General features: G+C 38.9%; 2 protein-coding genes across 6 annotated transcripts; one reads left to right on the top strand and one right to left on the bottom strand.

The window, feature by feature from the left end:
• Positions 1-1,852: 1,852 nt before the first annotated feature.
• On the bottom strand, positions 1,853-13,648 carry pomt1 (protein-O-mannosyltransferase 1). Of its 4 annotated transcripts, none has more exons than XM_023820760.2 (20): positions 13,515-13,648; positions 13,249-13,392; positions 12,993-13,099; positions 12,861-12,911; positions 12,493-12,639; positions 12,137-12,248; positions 10,831-10,896; positions 9,900-9,993; positions 9,181-9,336; positions 8,933-9,063; positions 7,503-7,598; positions 7,118-7,210; positions 6,032-6,128; positions 5,625-5,717; positions 4,460-4,580; positions 4,008-4,105; positions 3,695-3,808; positions 3,368-3,494; positions 2,802-2,979; positions 1,853-2,366 (listed from the first exon to the last, which is right to left on the bottom strand). In XM_023820760.2, the coding sequence occupies exons 2-20, from the start codon at positions 13,368-13,370 to the stop codon at positions 2,192-2,194; spliced, it is 2,178 nt and encodes a 725-aa protein (XP_023676528.2). In that variant the 5' UTR covers positions 13,371-13,392; positions 13,515-13,648; the 3' UTR covers positions 1,853-2,191. The 4 variants fall into 4 exon arrangements, with proteins under 4 accessions (XP_023676528.2, XP_023676529.2, XP_023676530.2 ...); XM_023820761.2 differs by having other exon boundaries at positions 13,341-13,392; positions 13,515-13,645; XM_023820762.2 differs by lacking the exons at positions 12,861-12,911; positions 12,993-13,099; positions 13,249-13,392; positions 13,515-13,648 and having other exon boundaries at positions 12,137-12,301; positions 12,493-12,625.
• ppil3 (peptidylprolyl isomerase (cyclophilin)-like 3) lies at positions 13,643-18,087 on the top strand. 2 transcript variants are annotated; one of them, XM_023820764.2, is made up of 7 exons: positions 13,643-13,710; positions 13,984-14,058; positions 14,150-14,243; positions 16,123-16,190; positions 16,337-16,455; positions 17,132-17,284; positions 17,557-18,087. In XM_023820764.2, the coding sequence occupies exons 1-6, from the start codon at positions 13,708-13,710 to the stop codon at positions 17,256-17,258; spliced, it is 486 nt and encodes a 161-aa protein (XP_023676532.2). In that variant the 5' UTR covers positions 13,643-13,707; the 3' UTR covers positions 17,259-17,284; positions 17,557-18,087. The 2 variants fall into 2 exon arrangements, with proteins under 2 accessions (XP_023676532.2, XP_072565027.1); XM_072708926.1 differs by having other exon boundaries at positions 17,132-17,299; positions 17,558-18,087.

The following is an 18,087-nucleotide window of genomic DNA, read 5'->3' as shown; positions in this document are numbered from 1 at the left end:
ATAGAGGTAAAGAACTTTGCATTAAAAATCTTATTAATTAGGAACATTCCCTATCATATTCGACACTGGGCCTCTTAGCCAACAGTGCTTTAATAGGGCCCCAAAATGTACCCTGGCAGACTCAGAGGGCCCAGTGCTTTAATGGGGCCCCAAAATGTGCCCTGGCAGACTCAGAGGGCCCAGTGCTTTAATGGGGGCCCAAAATGTACCCTGGCAGACTCAGAGGGCCCAGTGCTTTTTAGGGGCCCCAAAATGTACCCTGGCAGGGGGCCCAGTGCTTTTAGGGGCCCCAAAATATACTCTGGCAGACTCAGAGGGCCCAGTGCTTTTTAGGGGCCCCAAAATGTAACCTGGCAGACACAGAGGGACCAGTGCTTTTTAGGGGCCCCAAAATGTACCCTGGCAGACTCAGAGGGCCCAGTGCTTTTTAGGGGCCCCAAAATGTACCCTGGCAGGGGGCCCAGTGCTTTTTAGGGGCCCCAAAATATACTCTGGCAGACTCAGAGGGCCCAGTGCTTTTTAGGGGCCCCAAAATGTAACCTGGCAGACACAGAGGGACCAGTGCTTTTTAGGGGCCCCAAAATGTACCCTGGCAGACTCAGAGGGCTCGGTGCTTTATAAGGGCCTCAAAATGTACCCTGGCAGGGGGCCCAGTGCTTTATAAGGGCCTCAAAATGTACCATTGGGGCAAAATCTACCAAGGGACACCCCATACACCCTCAGCAAATCCTATCCACTGTGGGAGACATATTTCTTCAGGTGCCAACCCAAGCAGGACACCCAAAATTTCTAGCTCCGCCCCTGATAATATATTTCTAACATACTACTTCAAAATGTATAGACTTATAGTATGGAATAGCTAATTCTTTTATTGTTTATTGCTGTTATCTAATTGCACAATCCCTGTATGAAACCTTGCATTTGTAACTGCTGCAGAAATACGTTTTCTAAATCGTATTCTGATATTATAAAAACAGAACTGGACCGCAGAACCACGAGTGCAACACTCATCTCCATCCACAATGCGGCTTGTCAGCTTAGTCTGGAAGGCAAGCCTGAAGACCTTGCTTTACACCCTGTGCAGAAGGATGCCCAGACTATACATGTTGCTAAAAGATCCTTTGCAATTCCATTCAATGAAGGATACTGGGAAGTCGGAAGACTCTGGTTACAATGTAACCAGAAGAGGTAGAACAGCAGGCTTGGTGCAGAATAATGGAAAGAGACTTAGGATTTCAACAGTTCATTCCGCTTCATTCAGAGTGACAGTCTGAACTACTCCATCCATGCAGAGCTCCTCCAATTCAGGATATAAGGTGCCCATCTCCAGTGACATACACACCATGTTCCAACAAGTGTGGCTGCTTTGTTCCTAGAGTGCTACTCAGATTTTAATGGAGACCTCCAGAGAAAGAGAACACCTCATGTGTGTGAGAGGGAGGTCCTGCTCTTGGGCACATCCAGGTCCTGCCCAACATAAGCCTTGCAGAGGCAGGTTCCAGGCTGCAGCCAGCCCCATGAAAATGTGCATGAGGCAGCAGAGACATCCTTCACGGACAGCTGTCTGCAGTCTTAACTTAGAGGAATATGCACATATACCTCGGATTAACACCCAAGGCAGAGTATACAGTGAATGGTGCAATAAAAAAAAACAAAAATAAAATAAAAATCAGTGAGAATCCTAGGACTGAAAACACTTTAGCAGGGGAGGCTTATGACACTGTGCCTCTGAGGACCAAACATGAGAAGACAAATGACATATTCATGTGAAATACTTGGCAAAATGAAGCAGATTCATTTGTACATTTGGTGGTATGAAGATCTATCCAAAAGAACAATGAAGATGAATAAATACTTTTTGTGCATTTTATTACCTAAATCATCAAAACAAAAATAACTTTACCTGTACAAAAAAGTTAATGCAATTTTTTATACAGCCATTTGATGGTCACATTTTGTTTTGAGTGATGAGCACAAAACTTAATTAGCAAAACATAAAAACAATTTGAAATATACTGCTGCAGTCGCATTAAAACATTTTATTGCCTCAGTTATTACAGTCACTGGAACTCTGCATTAACTCCTCCCACACCATACAGCCAGTGCGTACTGCAGTGACGTCTCAGCAGTGCAAACGGACAATAATTTGGGGGCCACAGCCCTCAGAGTGGAGATACAGCCTCCCCAGCGGTTAGTGCTGCCGGATCAGGATGTCCCAGCTTTCCCTCCAGCGCAGAAAGGGAATGTCCTCAGAACTAAGCTCTGGGTAGCCATAGGTGAAAGGACTGAGGGTGTGATAGCATACGTACACCAGGGCCAGTCCTGCAAGGAGGACACCCTCCAGAGAGCGTCGCTGTAAAGAAGACCTGGCGGGAAAAGGTCAAAATGCAACTGGATACGTAAAACTGTTAATAAGAGACAGAGGAAGACATGACATGGAGATGACAAGATAAAATGCTGAATGTGTGATAATACAACACAAATTCAAAATCACACACAAGTTTTTATTTGGATTAGGCTACATAGACTGACCTGGAAGACAAAGTATACTGAACAATTTAAGTGAATTTTAAACACTAGCAACTTACTGGTGACCTCTACCATACCAAACATGTAAATGCAGGGGTATCTTAGTCACATATCGTCACACAGAAGACGCTTTTACCGAAAGTAGCCTACCAGCCGTATGTATTTTAATAGAGCAAAGCTGATTGGGCGTTGTTCGAGCAGTGGAGGTCCTCCTGATATTTAAAATCTGAAACCTGCCATGTCTACATATTCCAACACCTGTTACCATTTACCTGAAGATGTGAACATGGAGATGCTCAATGACCACTGATAACAACAGGATCTTGAAGGTGAGAGCTGGCAAGTAATGGTACAAAAAGAGTGTCTTCTCCATCATGAAGAAGGGCAGATAGTTCACCACCCAGCCACCAGCACATACTGCACCCGCTTGAACAAACTGATGCCACGTTTCTGAATCCAGGTGATAATCGGAAAGAGAAAGATAAAAATCACATCTTTACTCAAATATTTACTTAGGTCTATGAACACTTAGAATAAGGAAGCACTGCTCTTTGATATTCTTTGAAACAGAAAAAGTTAATTTTGGGTATGAATGTTCAATTTGTTGTGAGCAGTTAATGAGAATTTGTATATAAAATTTTGCATATGATTTCCAACTAGTATTTTATTTACACAAATATGGTTATAGCACAGAAAAGGTAGCCAATTAAATTTCCTTCTGGTATTGTACTTAATAGTGACTCCGCAGATTAAAACACATCTTGGACGTTTTGTGTCCTTGTGAGCCTTGCATCAAGAGTAAAAACCAGCTTTCAGCATTGCAGTCTGCCCCCAGTACCTTCGGGGATGTCGTGTATATTGCGTCGTCGTCTCAGCAGGTACCAGATGAACAGAAGAGAAAACAAAGCAAGGCCCAGATTTGCAAAAGTCCACGTGACAATATTGCCAATCAAGTGGATCTGAGCCTGAGGGCCACACAGATAGGAGATAAAAAGGTGAGAAAATCCTGGGCTTTTGCAGAACATGCAGAGTTAGCAAGACATCAGGATTCTCTGGATTTCTGCTTTAGTTTTTGATTAAGTAAGAGACCATGCAGGAAACAAACAATGAAAAGTACTTTGTATTATCATTCAGTGCAAGATCACTGACTGATTGAAGAACTTACATTGCTAGAAGGATGAAGCCAGTACACAATATTTGTGTCCATGGTGACCCATTCCAGAGGAGAGGAGCTGTATTTGTGTTCCGTCTCCTCAATTTTCATTGTAAGCATCTTTAGCTAAACAAGCAGAAGTTCACAGATGCAAATATGGTCACTGTTTATCAGAATTATATATTTAGGCATCAAACACCCATCAAGTTAATGGAAAAAGGATTTAATTACATTGCAAAAGACGACCCCATACACCTGGTTGTTGTATGTCTGCAAATGTACAGCATCTCACCTGAGACGGCTGGTCTACTCATAGCTGCCTTACCTGTACCTCCAGAAACTTGTCTATGAAGGTGAGATTGCGGCTGATGTCAATGTGAGTGGGGGAATGCAGTTCCTGCTCCCTCTCTTTCTGCTCCTGGCCTGCAGTCAGGGGCACAGTGGTAATTCAAATACATTAACGCACAACTCTGAAGATGCTTAGGGACAGGGTGTCAGGTCTCGCTCAAGGCTACAGCAGGACACCTCCAGAAACTTAAAAGAGAAACCCTCAGGTTATATTTCTGTATTGTTTAAGCACAGTTATCCCCTTGGATAAAACGGAAGCGTTCACCTTCTTAGAACGTGCCTTTCTAAACTAGAATATTATTGTGCATGTACATCATACAATGAGTATGAAGAACTCGGATCATTTTTAACTAATCAAGTAGAAAATGGAGTTCATAAAATTAATGTGTGTGACAGGGACATTTAAAAGCAATCAGTGGGGTCTCTTACTCCTTCCATAGCGATGTTCCTCCACGTTCCAAGCCCACCTCTGCTGGTAGCCCTTGGACAGCTTGTCCCCCACGACTTCCAACTGCCTGAAGCCCCACTCTGGCAGAGAAGCGCCACTCAGCTGCATAGCAGTACAGATACAGTCATTTCCTCAAGGTCCCATGCGTGTGCAGTTCCTCAAAATATAACAATTAAGAGTCATTCTATATTAAATCACCCAGTTTGAGAACAAAATCCCGTCACCTTCTCAAATTCCGCTGGGGGAAAAAAATCACAAGTGCTCCTATACCATGCTTATGGGGAAATGTCAAATATTAGCTCAGTATCTCTAATAGTTTTGAAACTACAGCTTTTAGAGTTTTTTATTAATTTCACGCATGTTGCCGACTCAGCTTTGGGTCCCACTTCCAACATTCATAGCTACTCGGATTCGCACGTGCAGCTTTGAAACTGTGTGACTAGGGCAGACATTGTCTGTAAAATTCTAAAATGTTATCAGATCAGCCAAAAATTGGCCAAAATTTCAAAATGACGCCCCCCTTTGAGAGCTTCTCACTCATAGATAAATCATTCAGTTGTTTTTCCCCTGTCATTTATGACATATTCGGCTATGTGGCTGCAGCAACCACAAGTATTACTCTTATACGAGTGTCAGAGTAATTTTTTGAAGTGTGTTCAACTGCCTATATTTAAGTCCTCATTTGGCCAAGTGGGCCATCATTGTCATATTTTTTACCTTGTATGCTTATATATCTGAAGATCATCTGATAAAAAAATTGGTGTTTTTGCTAAGCTTCCTTCTGGAGATATGATTTATTTTATTTTATTTTTTTTAAAGGATCAGCTGTCATGCTCTTCCTGCCGTACAAATTCAACCAAAACATAAATATCACATTGTTCACAGTTTCATAATATCCACATAGACTTATTCCAATATCTATTATATGAACGAATCAATACTGGTCGCTATGTGAAGACAAACAGACAAGCCCAGTGTCTCTCCACCCAGTCCTTGGTGATGCCCAGACATTTCATGTTTTTGCTTCCTCCCAGCTCCCTGCCAGACAGTCCAAATGTTGCTCCACGGTAGGGAGCAAAAATGCGAACTGTCTGGGGGTTCCTGAGTATCAGAGACACTGGTACAGGCAATCCTAACGTTACAAACCTTAAGCACCGCAGAGGTGTTCACATGAACCAGCTGCACCTCTGAATAAATTGTTTTCCAAACTGCTCTCTCAGACTCCCTGTTGAGTATTTCCTGTAAAAGACAACCAGTCAGTATTTCCCAGGCAACCAAAATAGCACAACAGTATTCACTGCTTGAACCAGGATCATTATCTGATAAGCACATAAACGCCTAACTGCATATCAGCTTAAGAATGACTTGATTTGATGTTGGTTAAAACCCATTTTATCCTCACATATTTGTTTGGTTGTCAAATACATTTCTTTAGTTTGCCTTAGAATTTACCACATATATGTATGAAGTTATACAGTTAGCAAATATAAGCAACAACTGTGAAATATTCAAAATATGCACCTAAAACCTATTTTCCAAAATACAAAACTCACCACTTTCCATAAGTTTTGGGAAGGCATTGATACATTGAAATCAATGTAGCCAGACACCTCCTGTAAGTGAGGGCTCACAGGAGCAGCAACATCATGCCTGTGAAAAAAGGAAAAACACTGCATGATCACTGCACCTTCACGCACACATAAGAGCTGAGGGACTGTGAAAAAGGCCAGGTTAGCTATGTGGTTAATCTAGCTGGTTAGCTGGTTTTGGGGAGGGACTTTATGACCACAGGAAGTATTTTGTGTGTGTGTGTGTGTCAGTATTTTTATTTTTCTTAACATCCAATCGGTACATTTACAATTGCAAAACATTACTTTCGGACAAACTAAACCAAAAAACACCTGTCAAATCTTAAGTGAAGCATTTTTTTGTTATTATCACGTCTGTGTCAAACGTTTACCTGTCTTTGGATCCATGAGAGTTCTGAAACTGCTTAAATCACATTATTTGGATAGTCACTATTCACTTTCATCTTGTGCAACGAAAAGACAACCAAAGTGCTGACAGACTGAATTTAATTATAACCATGCTTGAAGTGTATGTGGATATTTGCACATCAACAAACAAATGTTCATCAACGCTGGCATTTTCAATTAACTAAGAATGACAATGATTAACAAAACTGACTGATGCAATTGAGTGATTTTTTCAATAAACATCCATGGTAAAACTGCCACATATATGTAACCGATTTTAATACCAAGAGACTCTTTCAGGGGCCTGTATCGTGAAGCAGGATTTCATATGTACCCGGATAACTTATCAGATTTAAAGTACCACAACTTCATCTTCATTCACTTCCATTTAGCCCAGGTTACCTTAAATCTGACAAGTTATCCGGCTAAGCATGAAATCCTACTTCATTACACAGGCCCCTGAACAGTGATGGAAGGTGACGAAGAAGGCATATGATCATTTCAAGCAAAATATTATCAAACCCGTTTTCCTTTTGATCTATTCAACATTTTAAAATAATGTTTCTTTAAAACAAGTACTGTTCCTTAGCAGACCAACACTCATATATTGCATTAAAAATATCCTACTATAAAGTTCCACTGGCTCAGAGGCAGGGTACATACGTATTTAGGAACCGTGATGTCATTCCATGTACCAGCTGGATGATGTCACCATGCTTAACTGTCTGGGGTGGGCTGCTCACTATCAGTTCCTGCCTAAAGCAAAATAATCCAGTTAACAACAGTTAAGTGTTTTTACATAAATATTTTCAAAAAAATCAACATCCAAGGTGTTGGCTGTGTGTAACAAGTGCACTAAAGGTCAATACTATGAACAACTAATGGTGAACAAATAAATAATAAGCAGTCAAGAGACAATCTTATCACAATCACATAAAATTCAGGTGCCAGAAGTTCCACAGAAATCAGTCTGCTTCATTACTCAGTGTTGGTCTTACTATTTGATATTCCTGGTTCTTATGAACATAAGAGCACATGTGACACTCACCTGCCTGGATCTTTGATAACCCACCAGTTATTGACGTCTTTGAAGGGATAGCAGGTGATCTGCTGTTGGTGGGAGCTTCCACGCCCATCTTCATACCTGAACAGCATCACAGGCAGTCAAAAGCCAGGCTAACAAGCACATGGTAACCCCAGGCAGGTCATTCATCAATATTGAATGCTGATGGAATTTCATTAAAAAAAATTATACATAAATACAACCGTCACTGAAGGAACAGAGGTCGATATTAATTTATATTCCACTGTTCAAAAGTCTGGAATCATGAACAATGTTTGACTGAAAATGACTGCAAATTTTTTTAATTAAATTGATCAAAAATAGAAATGATCAAAACATAGATTAGCATTGGGGTGACTGTCCCGCTGCATGAGGACGCTGGCTGGCTGGCTGGCGTTGGCATGCTTTTGTAGCACAGTGGTGAGCTTGCTGGCTCAGTATTCCTTGTACTCCTTGTACACCAAAGCAGCTCCATACCGTTACATCCCCTCCACTGTGCTCTCCAATACATTCTTTTCTTTGATCCCAACACGTTACACTTAGATACATTCATCCACAATAGGTGTTTCCAAGCATCTACTGCCCAGCCCTTGCTGTTCTTTCACCCATTTCAATATTTTCTTCTTTTTTGTTCATTTTCAAAGTTAGTTAAGCTGACACTCAACGCAATGCCAGCAACTATGGCTATATTCATGGCAGGAGCATATGGGTAATAAAACAGATTAAAGAGCCAAAAAGGTAACAACTTCATAAATAACTATAAAACATATAAACAGTAAAAACAATATAAATAACAAGCTTAAGATTAAATAAAAAATATATATCTAAAAAAGCCCCTGGCATGACATTACTAAAAATCTCTTTTGAAGAGTCAGTGAAACAGTGACTTCACCACCGGGAATTAAAAGCAGCAAAATACAATAAATCATGTTTAACAGTTAAAGGAGCGTTAATCTTAACCTGTAAGTAAAACAGGAGGATCAGGCAGGTAAGGCCCATGTGACACCTTCTATAGACGACTTGGTCCCAGTGATTTTTAAAGTTAACTTTTGTCAGCTTTCCAAAAACTGGACGGATTTCATAAAGCTTGCTATCAATATTTCCATCCCATTCAGCTTTCCATATTTCATGTTTACCAGAAAAGGGCATAAGTTTGCTACCCGAGCTCATTTTAAATGTGGATTTTTCTTCGAAACGCTGCCTCAAAGACCATAGTCCGTGAAAAAAAATCCACCGTGAAAAAAAGTTTAAGCTTCTTTCAAAAACATTCTTTGAAACTTTTGAACAGTAATGTAAATTTTAAGCATTAACAACTTCCCACATGGTCAACCTGAGTGTAAATTTGAAATGGGCCTCAATATCATATCAACATCTCAGTTTCCAATAAGGAAAGAATTGCGCCTCAATCGACTTACCTAATAGGATAGTTGACCCTGTGGGAGTGAAGCCAGCATGGTACAGGTTTGCTTGACACGCTGCGCAATGTCACCTGAGAGCCATAAGCAACCTCTAGTGGCTGCCACTGTGTGATCCTTGACAAGCCACCCTGAAATTCAGCACACAAATTACTTACAGAATACGATGCAGGACAAACAGAAAAAAAACACAAAAAGCTGTACATGCAGAAGAACATCTGGACACTGTAAGCCATGCACCAGGTCACCTCGAGGCTGGCCTGAAACGCACTGCTCATCATCGGATCATGGGGTCCACTGCGGCACAGCAGGCTCAGGTGTACATAGAAAAATCCAAAGTAGCACAACACAGGTAGGATCAAGAGTGCAAAGGAACGAACCGTCACTTGAACCATCACCAATGCCTGAAAGTGAAACAAGAGCATGACAAATGTCAAATTGAGCAGGAAGCTGAATCTTAAAATACCACGACAGGTTTCTGAACAATCAGATGTGAAAAATTGGCCAGAAATGCAGAACTGAGAAAAAGTGCTGTGCAAAAGTTTTAAGCCACTAAAGCAAATTATGTTGGTGCATGATTTTATGTCTGTCAAAGAGTGTCAACTTCAAAATCTCTCCTAAAGTCACCCTAGTATTTACAGGAACTATCTGATATACCCATGTATTTTTCGGTCACTCACACACCAGCTGGGCAATCTATACCACATTAAACTTAACTTAAGTGAGCTGATAGTGTAATTTAACAAAAGCATGGAATGGCTGGGTGCCCCAGAGGAGAGATTTGAGAACTGAAGTGGTGTTCATCTAGAATAGAGGACATTATTGTTTTTATCGGTTACAGTTCATTTGTGTAATGTTAAATTGTGTCTTTTTCCTGAGCAAATATACACTTACTACTCAGACAAATAGCTTTAAGCATTTCCCTTGAATTTCACACAATACTATATATAAGCTTTCACCTACTCACATTGCTCAGTGCTTGGTTTCCAATAAGCTGCCAGGTGTGAAACACTGCAAGCCCCAGCAGAAGCATGTAAGTGAAGACACCAGTGTACTTCACCCTACGCAGTAAGCAGATCATGAATTTAACTTATCCACTGCAAATTTACTGTGATTCAACAAACTGAGCACCTGTTTTCAGATTACTTGTATTTTCTCTTACTATATATGAGGCTTCATAAACAATCAAGATAAATTCTAGCTCTTTTTAAAGCACTTCAGGCAACATAATGATGAAATATTGATAAAAGATTAGCATTTTTGTATTTTTTCATTAAGTCTACAATGTAATCCAAAACATCAATAGTATTTGAAATAAAAATGTAGCTATTTAATCACTCATTTGTCTGTTCAACAGTTTTTCAGCACTGAAAATGCCACCAAGTAAATAGAATGAATGAATGAATGAATAAATAAATGGTAAATAGAATTGCATTACACCTGGAGGATGCTACCACTGTTCTTTGTTAAATAAGACTTATAAAATAGAACCAGCTGATCATATTTGCGGTTTTGAAAATATCAAACACTGAAATCAGGCCCTTGTCATTTATTACAGCAAAAATATTTACTATCTTTACCGGAACCTAAATCCTCTTGGTATTTTGTGAGCTATACTGTGTTTAATATAAGTGTTTATTATAATAACCATTTTTGAAAAGCACCACTGCTTAAAGAAAACAACTAACTGCATAGCAAGTCAGTATAGATTTTATTCTTCAAGCAATTTGATTATATGATCCTAGACACTAAAAGGTCTAAGTAAGGCATCTGTTTGGATAAAACACTCAAGAGCTCTCCAGCAAAAAATGTCACACTGTAACAGGCAGTTTAAAATATAAACATTTTTCAACCACATGTACATATGATGTACAAGCCAGAGATAGAACAACACTTACCCCAGTGCACAGGCACATGAGACTCCCGACATCACTAGCCACACCCACAATGTAAGAGATCTCTCACTGGTCAAGAGGGAAAACATTCAGGGTTCAGAATTATAATATTTTTATATTATATACAGTCTACAAAAGTTACAAATCTATAAACTTATTAGTAGTAAGCCTAAAATATTAATGAGAGTCATAACGTGATGCAAAATCTAGTAATCTGTTTAAATACAGAGTATCCTTATGCTTAATAAATTAGATTAGCAAAGCACGCCACAAACGACTGTTTTGGTAAATCATGGAAGCAATAAGCGCTGAAGCCATGGTGGAGAAAGGGACAGCTCAGCAACCACAACATCTTTTCAATGAGGCACCGTCAATCAACATAGAATAAGCCCAGAATTTAGCCTAAACATTTTCTCAAACACTTATTCAATGAAAATTCTAAGGTAGCAGGCAGACAACTTTATGGCTTTAATAATTAGCGTGTTTGGCAGCTACAAGGACAAAAGATACTAAAATTATCCCCATACTAATGATAATTCAATAAACACGAATAGCCAACAGTTATCAGAATCAGAATCTATACACACAGCACAAGACAAAAAGATGTATGAGACAATTAAAAACAGACTATACACAAGCAAACTGCAGGTAAAAAGGGTTTGCAATATAACATTACTGTGCAACTATGCATATGGCATCACCACTAGTAGAGATCATTTTCCTTTACAACTTTTTACTAAGTATGAGGAAGAATTCTCTGCTTGAATTGATTAGATTATTAATAAATTTCTGTTTAATATGAGGTAGGATATATATCAATACAATGATAATTAACACTAACCAAAGTTTATATACAGGCAGTCCCCCAGGTTAAGAACATCTTAATACAACGGTTAAATACAATGGTTTGTAATAACGGACACACACTACTCATGAAAATGTCGCACAGCTTCAGTGGTCTGTCGGCTCGAGGTACAGTACTGTATGTAGTTACTTTTTTATTACTGTGTAATTGTTACTATTCTTATGAACTATATTATTATTTTTCCAGCTTACCAACAAATTTGATGTATAGAGATACTTAAGGAATGGATCTCATTCATAACCTAGGGGCTGCCTGTATTACTGTATGATGGATATGGGGAAAAAATACAAACACAACCTCATATTACTGGCTAATACTAACCATATGAATAAAAATTAAAACATGAGTTATTAGAAAAATAAGTGCCTCGTAAACACACTGAGTATGGAGAAACATCTACAACTGAAGTCCATGTGCTTCCTACCTGTACTGGGAAAAACTCACCCGGAACTGTAAGCATTATGGAATCTCAGATAGAACAGTACAGCCGTAAGCAGGAAGAAGATCAGCAAAGACTCCAATAACATGAAGCGAGACTGGACAATCAGGGCATTTTCTGTGTTAGAAGCAGACACAGAAATACCCATAACGTACAGAACAGGACACATCCTGAATAACAAATAAGAACAAAAAATTATATGCAAAAATGCATTAAATAAAAATAAGATAAGTATTTTTTTAAAGTGAATATTCACAAAAAATGCATATATATTCCAAAAAAAGCATACATATTTTTTTACATATCTAGAAATAAATGTAGGACGTTGTATTTCGGCTTTACATAGTGTATGAAAGCATACCTAAGAGGAGGAGCAGAGTGGCGCCCACTGCTGTAAGGTGGGAGTAGCGCAGTTCCACCATCACCTGATATCCAAGGGGCACACAGAGGGCCCCTGCCAATGCGGGGATCACCCGCAGACTCCACACTGGCACATTACTGGTGTACTCTGTTGTAATAAGCAAAACAGCATGTTGTACATATTATTATGCATGCATATATTTTTACTTTTGAATTTATGACTGAGTCATTACTGATAATATAATAATATGTTATATACTGTACATATAACATGTTTGCTGAGAAAAATCTATCTAGCTGTTTGGGGGACACTGTAATGTCAGTCTGGTTCAGCTGCAGAATGTGTAATATCTATATCCAGTTCCCTACCTGCACCGATTCTGTCCCAGACAAAGTTCCCATCAAATCCTCCGAGATATGCTAAATAAAAATAATTCAGTCACGTTAATATTGATTTACTGGGAAAGTAAATGAATAAGGTTTTAAACAGCAGGGTCTCACCTCCAAGTGCCAAGATCATATGACCTAACGGTGGGCCACTCTCATCGATAAAAAAGAGCTGCTTCATGTAGAGAGAGACAAACTGCCCATAGTAAACTTCATCAAACCTACAATATAAACACCGACAGACCACATATAAAGACAAACTGCGTTAGTACTGCTTTTCCAGTAGCAATACAATGAATTAAAAAAAGTAATTCATACAACACTTTAGACTAGACAGAAATAGGTAAAAATAATAAAAAATTGCTCATACACTACAGCTTTGGGGAAATTAATCCCACAGAGCCTCGTTACCAGTCCCATAAGTGTCAAGGCAACCAGCACTAAGTTCACGTCGGCTTTCACCATGATGGGGAGTTTTATGGACTCAAGCATGATTTTCTTTTTATACCGTGTTCTGTAAGCATGAACAAAGCATGAATAAATTAGCATAAACACAGTTACTCAAGACTGCTTTGACATGCTATATAGCTATGAAACTTCAAAGCTATGGATTTCAAAACAAGCTCTTTAACCTACCCACTGCAAAAGTACAGGGATACGAAAGCGTAAGCTCGGCATCACTTCTATTTCTGACGACCCGATCTCCAGCTCCTGCACGATTTGCAGCACACATGCGCACCCCACATCACACAACGTCACTCACCGGTGCCTATACCGCGCACGCGCAAATACTTCACTCTACTTCCGGGTTATACTGCACGTGTTTGTAATGGTAACCTTTTTATTTACAAATAAGTTATTGAGTAAATACATATGTCGTAAAACTATACCTGTTTTTCCTCGTTCCACATTTTCAGTTAATCAAATCTGTTCTTCACGTTATTCTTACAGCCTATGAACCAACAGAGTTCGATCAATATTATTCTTTTACACTTGCCAGCTAACGTGAGAAACAGAGGAATATGATGTCGTCTTAAATCAGTGCCGTATAATAATACAGGAAAAAGTCAGCTACACATAACGTAAATGTTCACATGTTTTACAGGCAGTGACTCTACATACAGACTTGGGGGACATAAAAATTGAACTGTTTTGTGAACGTGCTCCAAAGTCTTGTGAGGTGAGTCTTGTGTTTAAGTAGTCTTACACTGTTGCAGTGTACATTCAAAGTACGTACTATCAATTTGGCTATTGTTTATGTTTTATTGCAGAATTTCTTAGCTCTTTGCGCAAGCGGCTTCTATAATGGCTGTATCTTTCATCGGAACATTAAGGGGTTTATGGTGCAGACCGGAGACCCAACAGGTAACTTTTAAATTTGCTTACCGGGGCTAGAGAGTGCATGGTGGTAAAATATGGGGCAAGGTTGCAAAACATTTTGTCGCTAATTTTACCACGGCTGAATAAATGAACGACAAATTTCCGGGACATTGCGCATCATTCGCTGGTGTCAGCGAGCTGCTGTCAATTTGCGGGAGGAGACCAGCTGGGAAGAAGACTACTGTTTTACACGTAGCTTATGTTTGCTTCAGCATTTTGTAATTTAACATTTTTATTTTTGGTATTTTTTTGGAAAGTATAGAACCAAATCTTTCCAACTGTGCTGGTGGAAGTTTTTGTTTGTGCAGCATACTACATAAAGTAACAGTAGCAGTCAGAATAAGACAGTATGATATAAATAGGGCACATCAGGATATAACCTCACAAAATTAAACTTAAAATAACGGATCGTTGCTACAATGTAAATGTAATACAGAAGATTCCTAAAAATCTCTCTAACGTAATACACTACATCTCAGATGTGCAATCTTACACTTTGAATATGAAATAAAGTGAAGAATAGTTTATAAATATAGACTTAGGGCAAATGAAACATAAAATGAATCCCACAGAACAACAGGGCATGAAGCAAATTCATGCATTAATTGTTGAATGTCTCCACAGCAATGGGAAAGGAGTTGTTTTTAAATTGTGAGATTTTGTACATTAGTGATCTAAAACGACTAAAATAAGTTATTCTGGGTGTGATGGATCCGCGATCATCCGACTTGCACATTTGGTGGTACGTTGATTGACAACTACTGTACAGCATAGTCAAGCGACTATGATTAATGCTGTGGAGAATTGGACTGTGAGGTGTTGACTGACTCCAAGCGTGGTCAGGTGATCTGTGTGGTTTTTGTTAATATGCCTTTTCCAGAACCTGCAGATATAGTTACTCAGGAATTGAAATGAGTCGTTTATTGCTCTATGCTGATTGTTGAAGATGGGATTTTGCATTCTGTGAGTGCTGAAAATCTGTGATGTTATTTCACGTTTCAGCTAAATTGAACTGGAGGTAATTATTAGTACACTTGGTGACTGCTCTGAGGTGCCTCATTGGGCGTGCTGGCCAAAAACGACGTCCTTGACCCGACAAAGTTTTCAGATAACCTTGCTGTGTGAATTTACTGACTGAGCATGCCCAGTTTGTATCTTGCATATCTGCGCATGCGCAGCATTACACTTTACGGCATATTTTACGATGGTGCCCGATTTATACCACTTTGTTTCACGACCCAGCCTGATCCCGGTAATACTCTAGGCCAGGGTTCTTCAAATTTGGACCTCGATTCAAAATCCAGGCCTTGTTTTCAGTTCTCCCAGGTAGTTAGTTTAATAATTAATGATTCTGATTGGCCAGAGGCTTCACACCTGACTGACAGATAAAGGAAGGCTGGAAAACCAGCAGTGCTCAGACCTCGAGGACCATGATTTGAATAACCCTGCTCTAGGTTAATTTCACGTACAGTTTGTAAGCAATCTCCACCAGCTCTGAATCGGATGCATAAAGAAAAACACCCCATCTGCTGAAAATCAAAGTGACCAAAATTGACAAAATTGTTACAGTTTTAACAAAGTGTTTTTCTCCAGGGATTTTCTTTGTTTAAATGTGCGTTTATTTTTGATTAAATGTTAATTTTAATAATATGTTTGTGTTTCTTTTGTTTATTTGGCACAAAAATTATAATATATATATTTTTTTGCTATAACCAAAGGCATCATTTTTAAAACATTTCTATGGGAAATTACCTCCTGCTGTAAGGGTTCTCAATTAATGAGCGATAATATGGAACGAGTTGGCTTGTGAAGCTGAGAACTACCTTTACAAGTAAAATGTACAGTTATAAATGTTTTTTACTAGGTACTGGGAAGGGAGGAACAAGTATTTGGGGGAGAAAATTCGAAGATGAATTCAGTGAACATTTCAAGGCAAGTACTATTGAAATTATTGCAGACTTACCATATATAAATTATTTATGGTATAACAGAAAACCACATAAGTGTGAATTTTTGTGCTTCAGACATTTTTCAGCTTTTAACTTTGCCCAACTTTCTGTTGCATCATGTCATTGCAGCACAATGCTCGTGGTGTGGTTTCAATGGCCAACAACGGCCCTAACAGCAACGGATCCCAATTCTTCTTCACTTATGCTAAACAGCCTCACCTGGATATGAAGTATACAGTGTTTGGAAAGTAGGTAATAAGTGCTGTTTCTACAGCTTCAATGGGTTAACTCTTTGGACCTTGGGAGGAAAAAGACAAAAATACAGGGTGACCATGCAAACCCACACAGAGAGGAGTGGGGGGATTTAAACCCCCACCTCTGGAATTAATTAAAAATAAATGAAAATCTTTTCTTGCTTAAGAAAATTTACCCTAATAAAATTTCACTTTGTCTGGGGTAGTTTGAAGAATATAGCTATTTATAGCATACACTAGTAAAGAAAAAAAAAACCCATCGTTTATCTTGGGAATTGGTCAGACTCATTAATAGCTAAATGAACCCTAATTAATGAATGCTGACTGATGTAACCAGCATAGTGGTTAGCAGCAGGTCCGATAAGATATTAAACATTTTATTAATGTTGGCATTACATGACAACTGGCATTTTGTCATCCTTGTTGGTTAAAATATTTTTAAAGGACACCTGGAAATCAGTATTCAGAATACGCCATTTTGAGTTAGATTCAAAGTCTCTTCATGAGACTGGCCAAAATTGTGAATTAATCATATTATTTGATGTTTTGCAGCTAATTAAAAACCAAGCTCAAACATTTAGCCTACATAGCATAAAATGTGTTTCTGAAACTTCTTTATGGAAGGTTTCTTTATTACTATAACTAATAAAAGCTGTTTTTGATTGTACAGGATAATAGATGGCTTGGAGACATTGGATGAACTTGAGAAGCTGCCTGTAAATGAGAAGACCTTTCGTCCTCTAAATGATGTCGTCATTAAGGATGTGACGCTGCATGCAAACCCATTTGCCACCTAGATGTGGTCAAAGCTCCTGTGAAGAAGGTATAGCAGAGTAAGGTACATATCTCTCATGCCAGAACATTTAGCTGCTTTGAGTTACCCTGAAACAAAAAAATGACATTTTTCTCTTGCTGCTGTAGTTTTAAGGTGATTGCCATATAGAGTGGGCAAAATATTAAAGCCTTGTTTCTAAGAGATTCATGAATCAGTCAAGAAGTAACTTTAAGTAATATTAAGTGCTCCATATTGCAGGTTGTGTTCGCTTTGTAGCCTAAAACTTAACTTGTTTGAATTATTTTTTGCTTTATATGCAGTTTTTTTTCCAGTGACCCTACCATTTTGACGTCATAAACGATGGCCACAGGCAGAACAAGACACCCAAAGATCTCTGGATGGTGATCTAGTATTTGACTTTATGGATTATTTTTAAATTCTGTTCTCAGAGAGATCTTGGCAAAACAGTCATTGCTATGAAGATGTTGTCCTTTCTTGAATTAGACAGGATGGCTGTATGGTTTGACAGTCTTAAAAATTGCTTCCATTTTCCAAATAATTGGCAGCCCCCACCCTCTCCCTGCAGGGTTTGTTGGATCTTTCCTTATAGAACCTGTGTATTGATAACTTAATGCTGATTGTCTAGGCCAGGTCTTAGACATTAGACATGCAAATTTATGAAAAAAGCAGGAAAAGGTGTGAATCTTATTTCACACAACTGTATGTGTCGCTCATCATTCATTTCTGTAATGCTGAAAACTGTTTCATCAATACATACAGACCATTGTGCACATTTGTGGACACAGCCTTTGTATCACTATGTATATAAATAAAGGTAATCCTTTTCTACA

This window comes from Paramormyrops kingsleyae, chromosome 2, assembly GCF_048594095.1.
Source record: "Paramormyrops kingsleyae isolate MSU_618 chromosome 2, PKINGS_0.4, whole genome shotgun sequence".
Taxonomy (NCBI): domain Eukaryota; kingdom Metazoa; phylum Chordata; class Actinopteri; order Osteoglossiformes; family Mormyridae; genus Paramormyrops; species Paramormyrops kingsleyae.
This window is presented reverse-complemented; position numbering and strand designations above follow the sequence as displayed.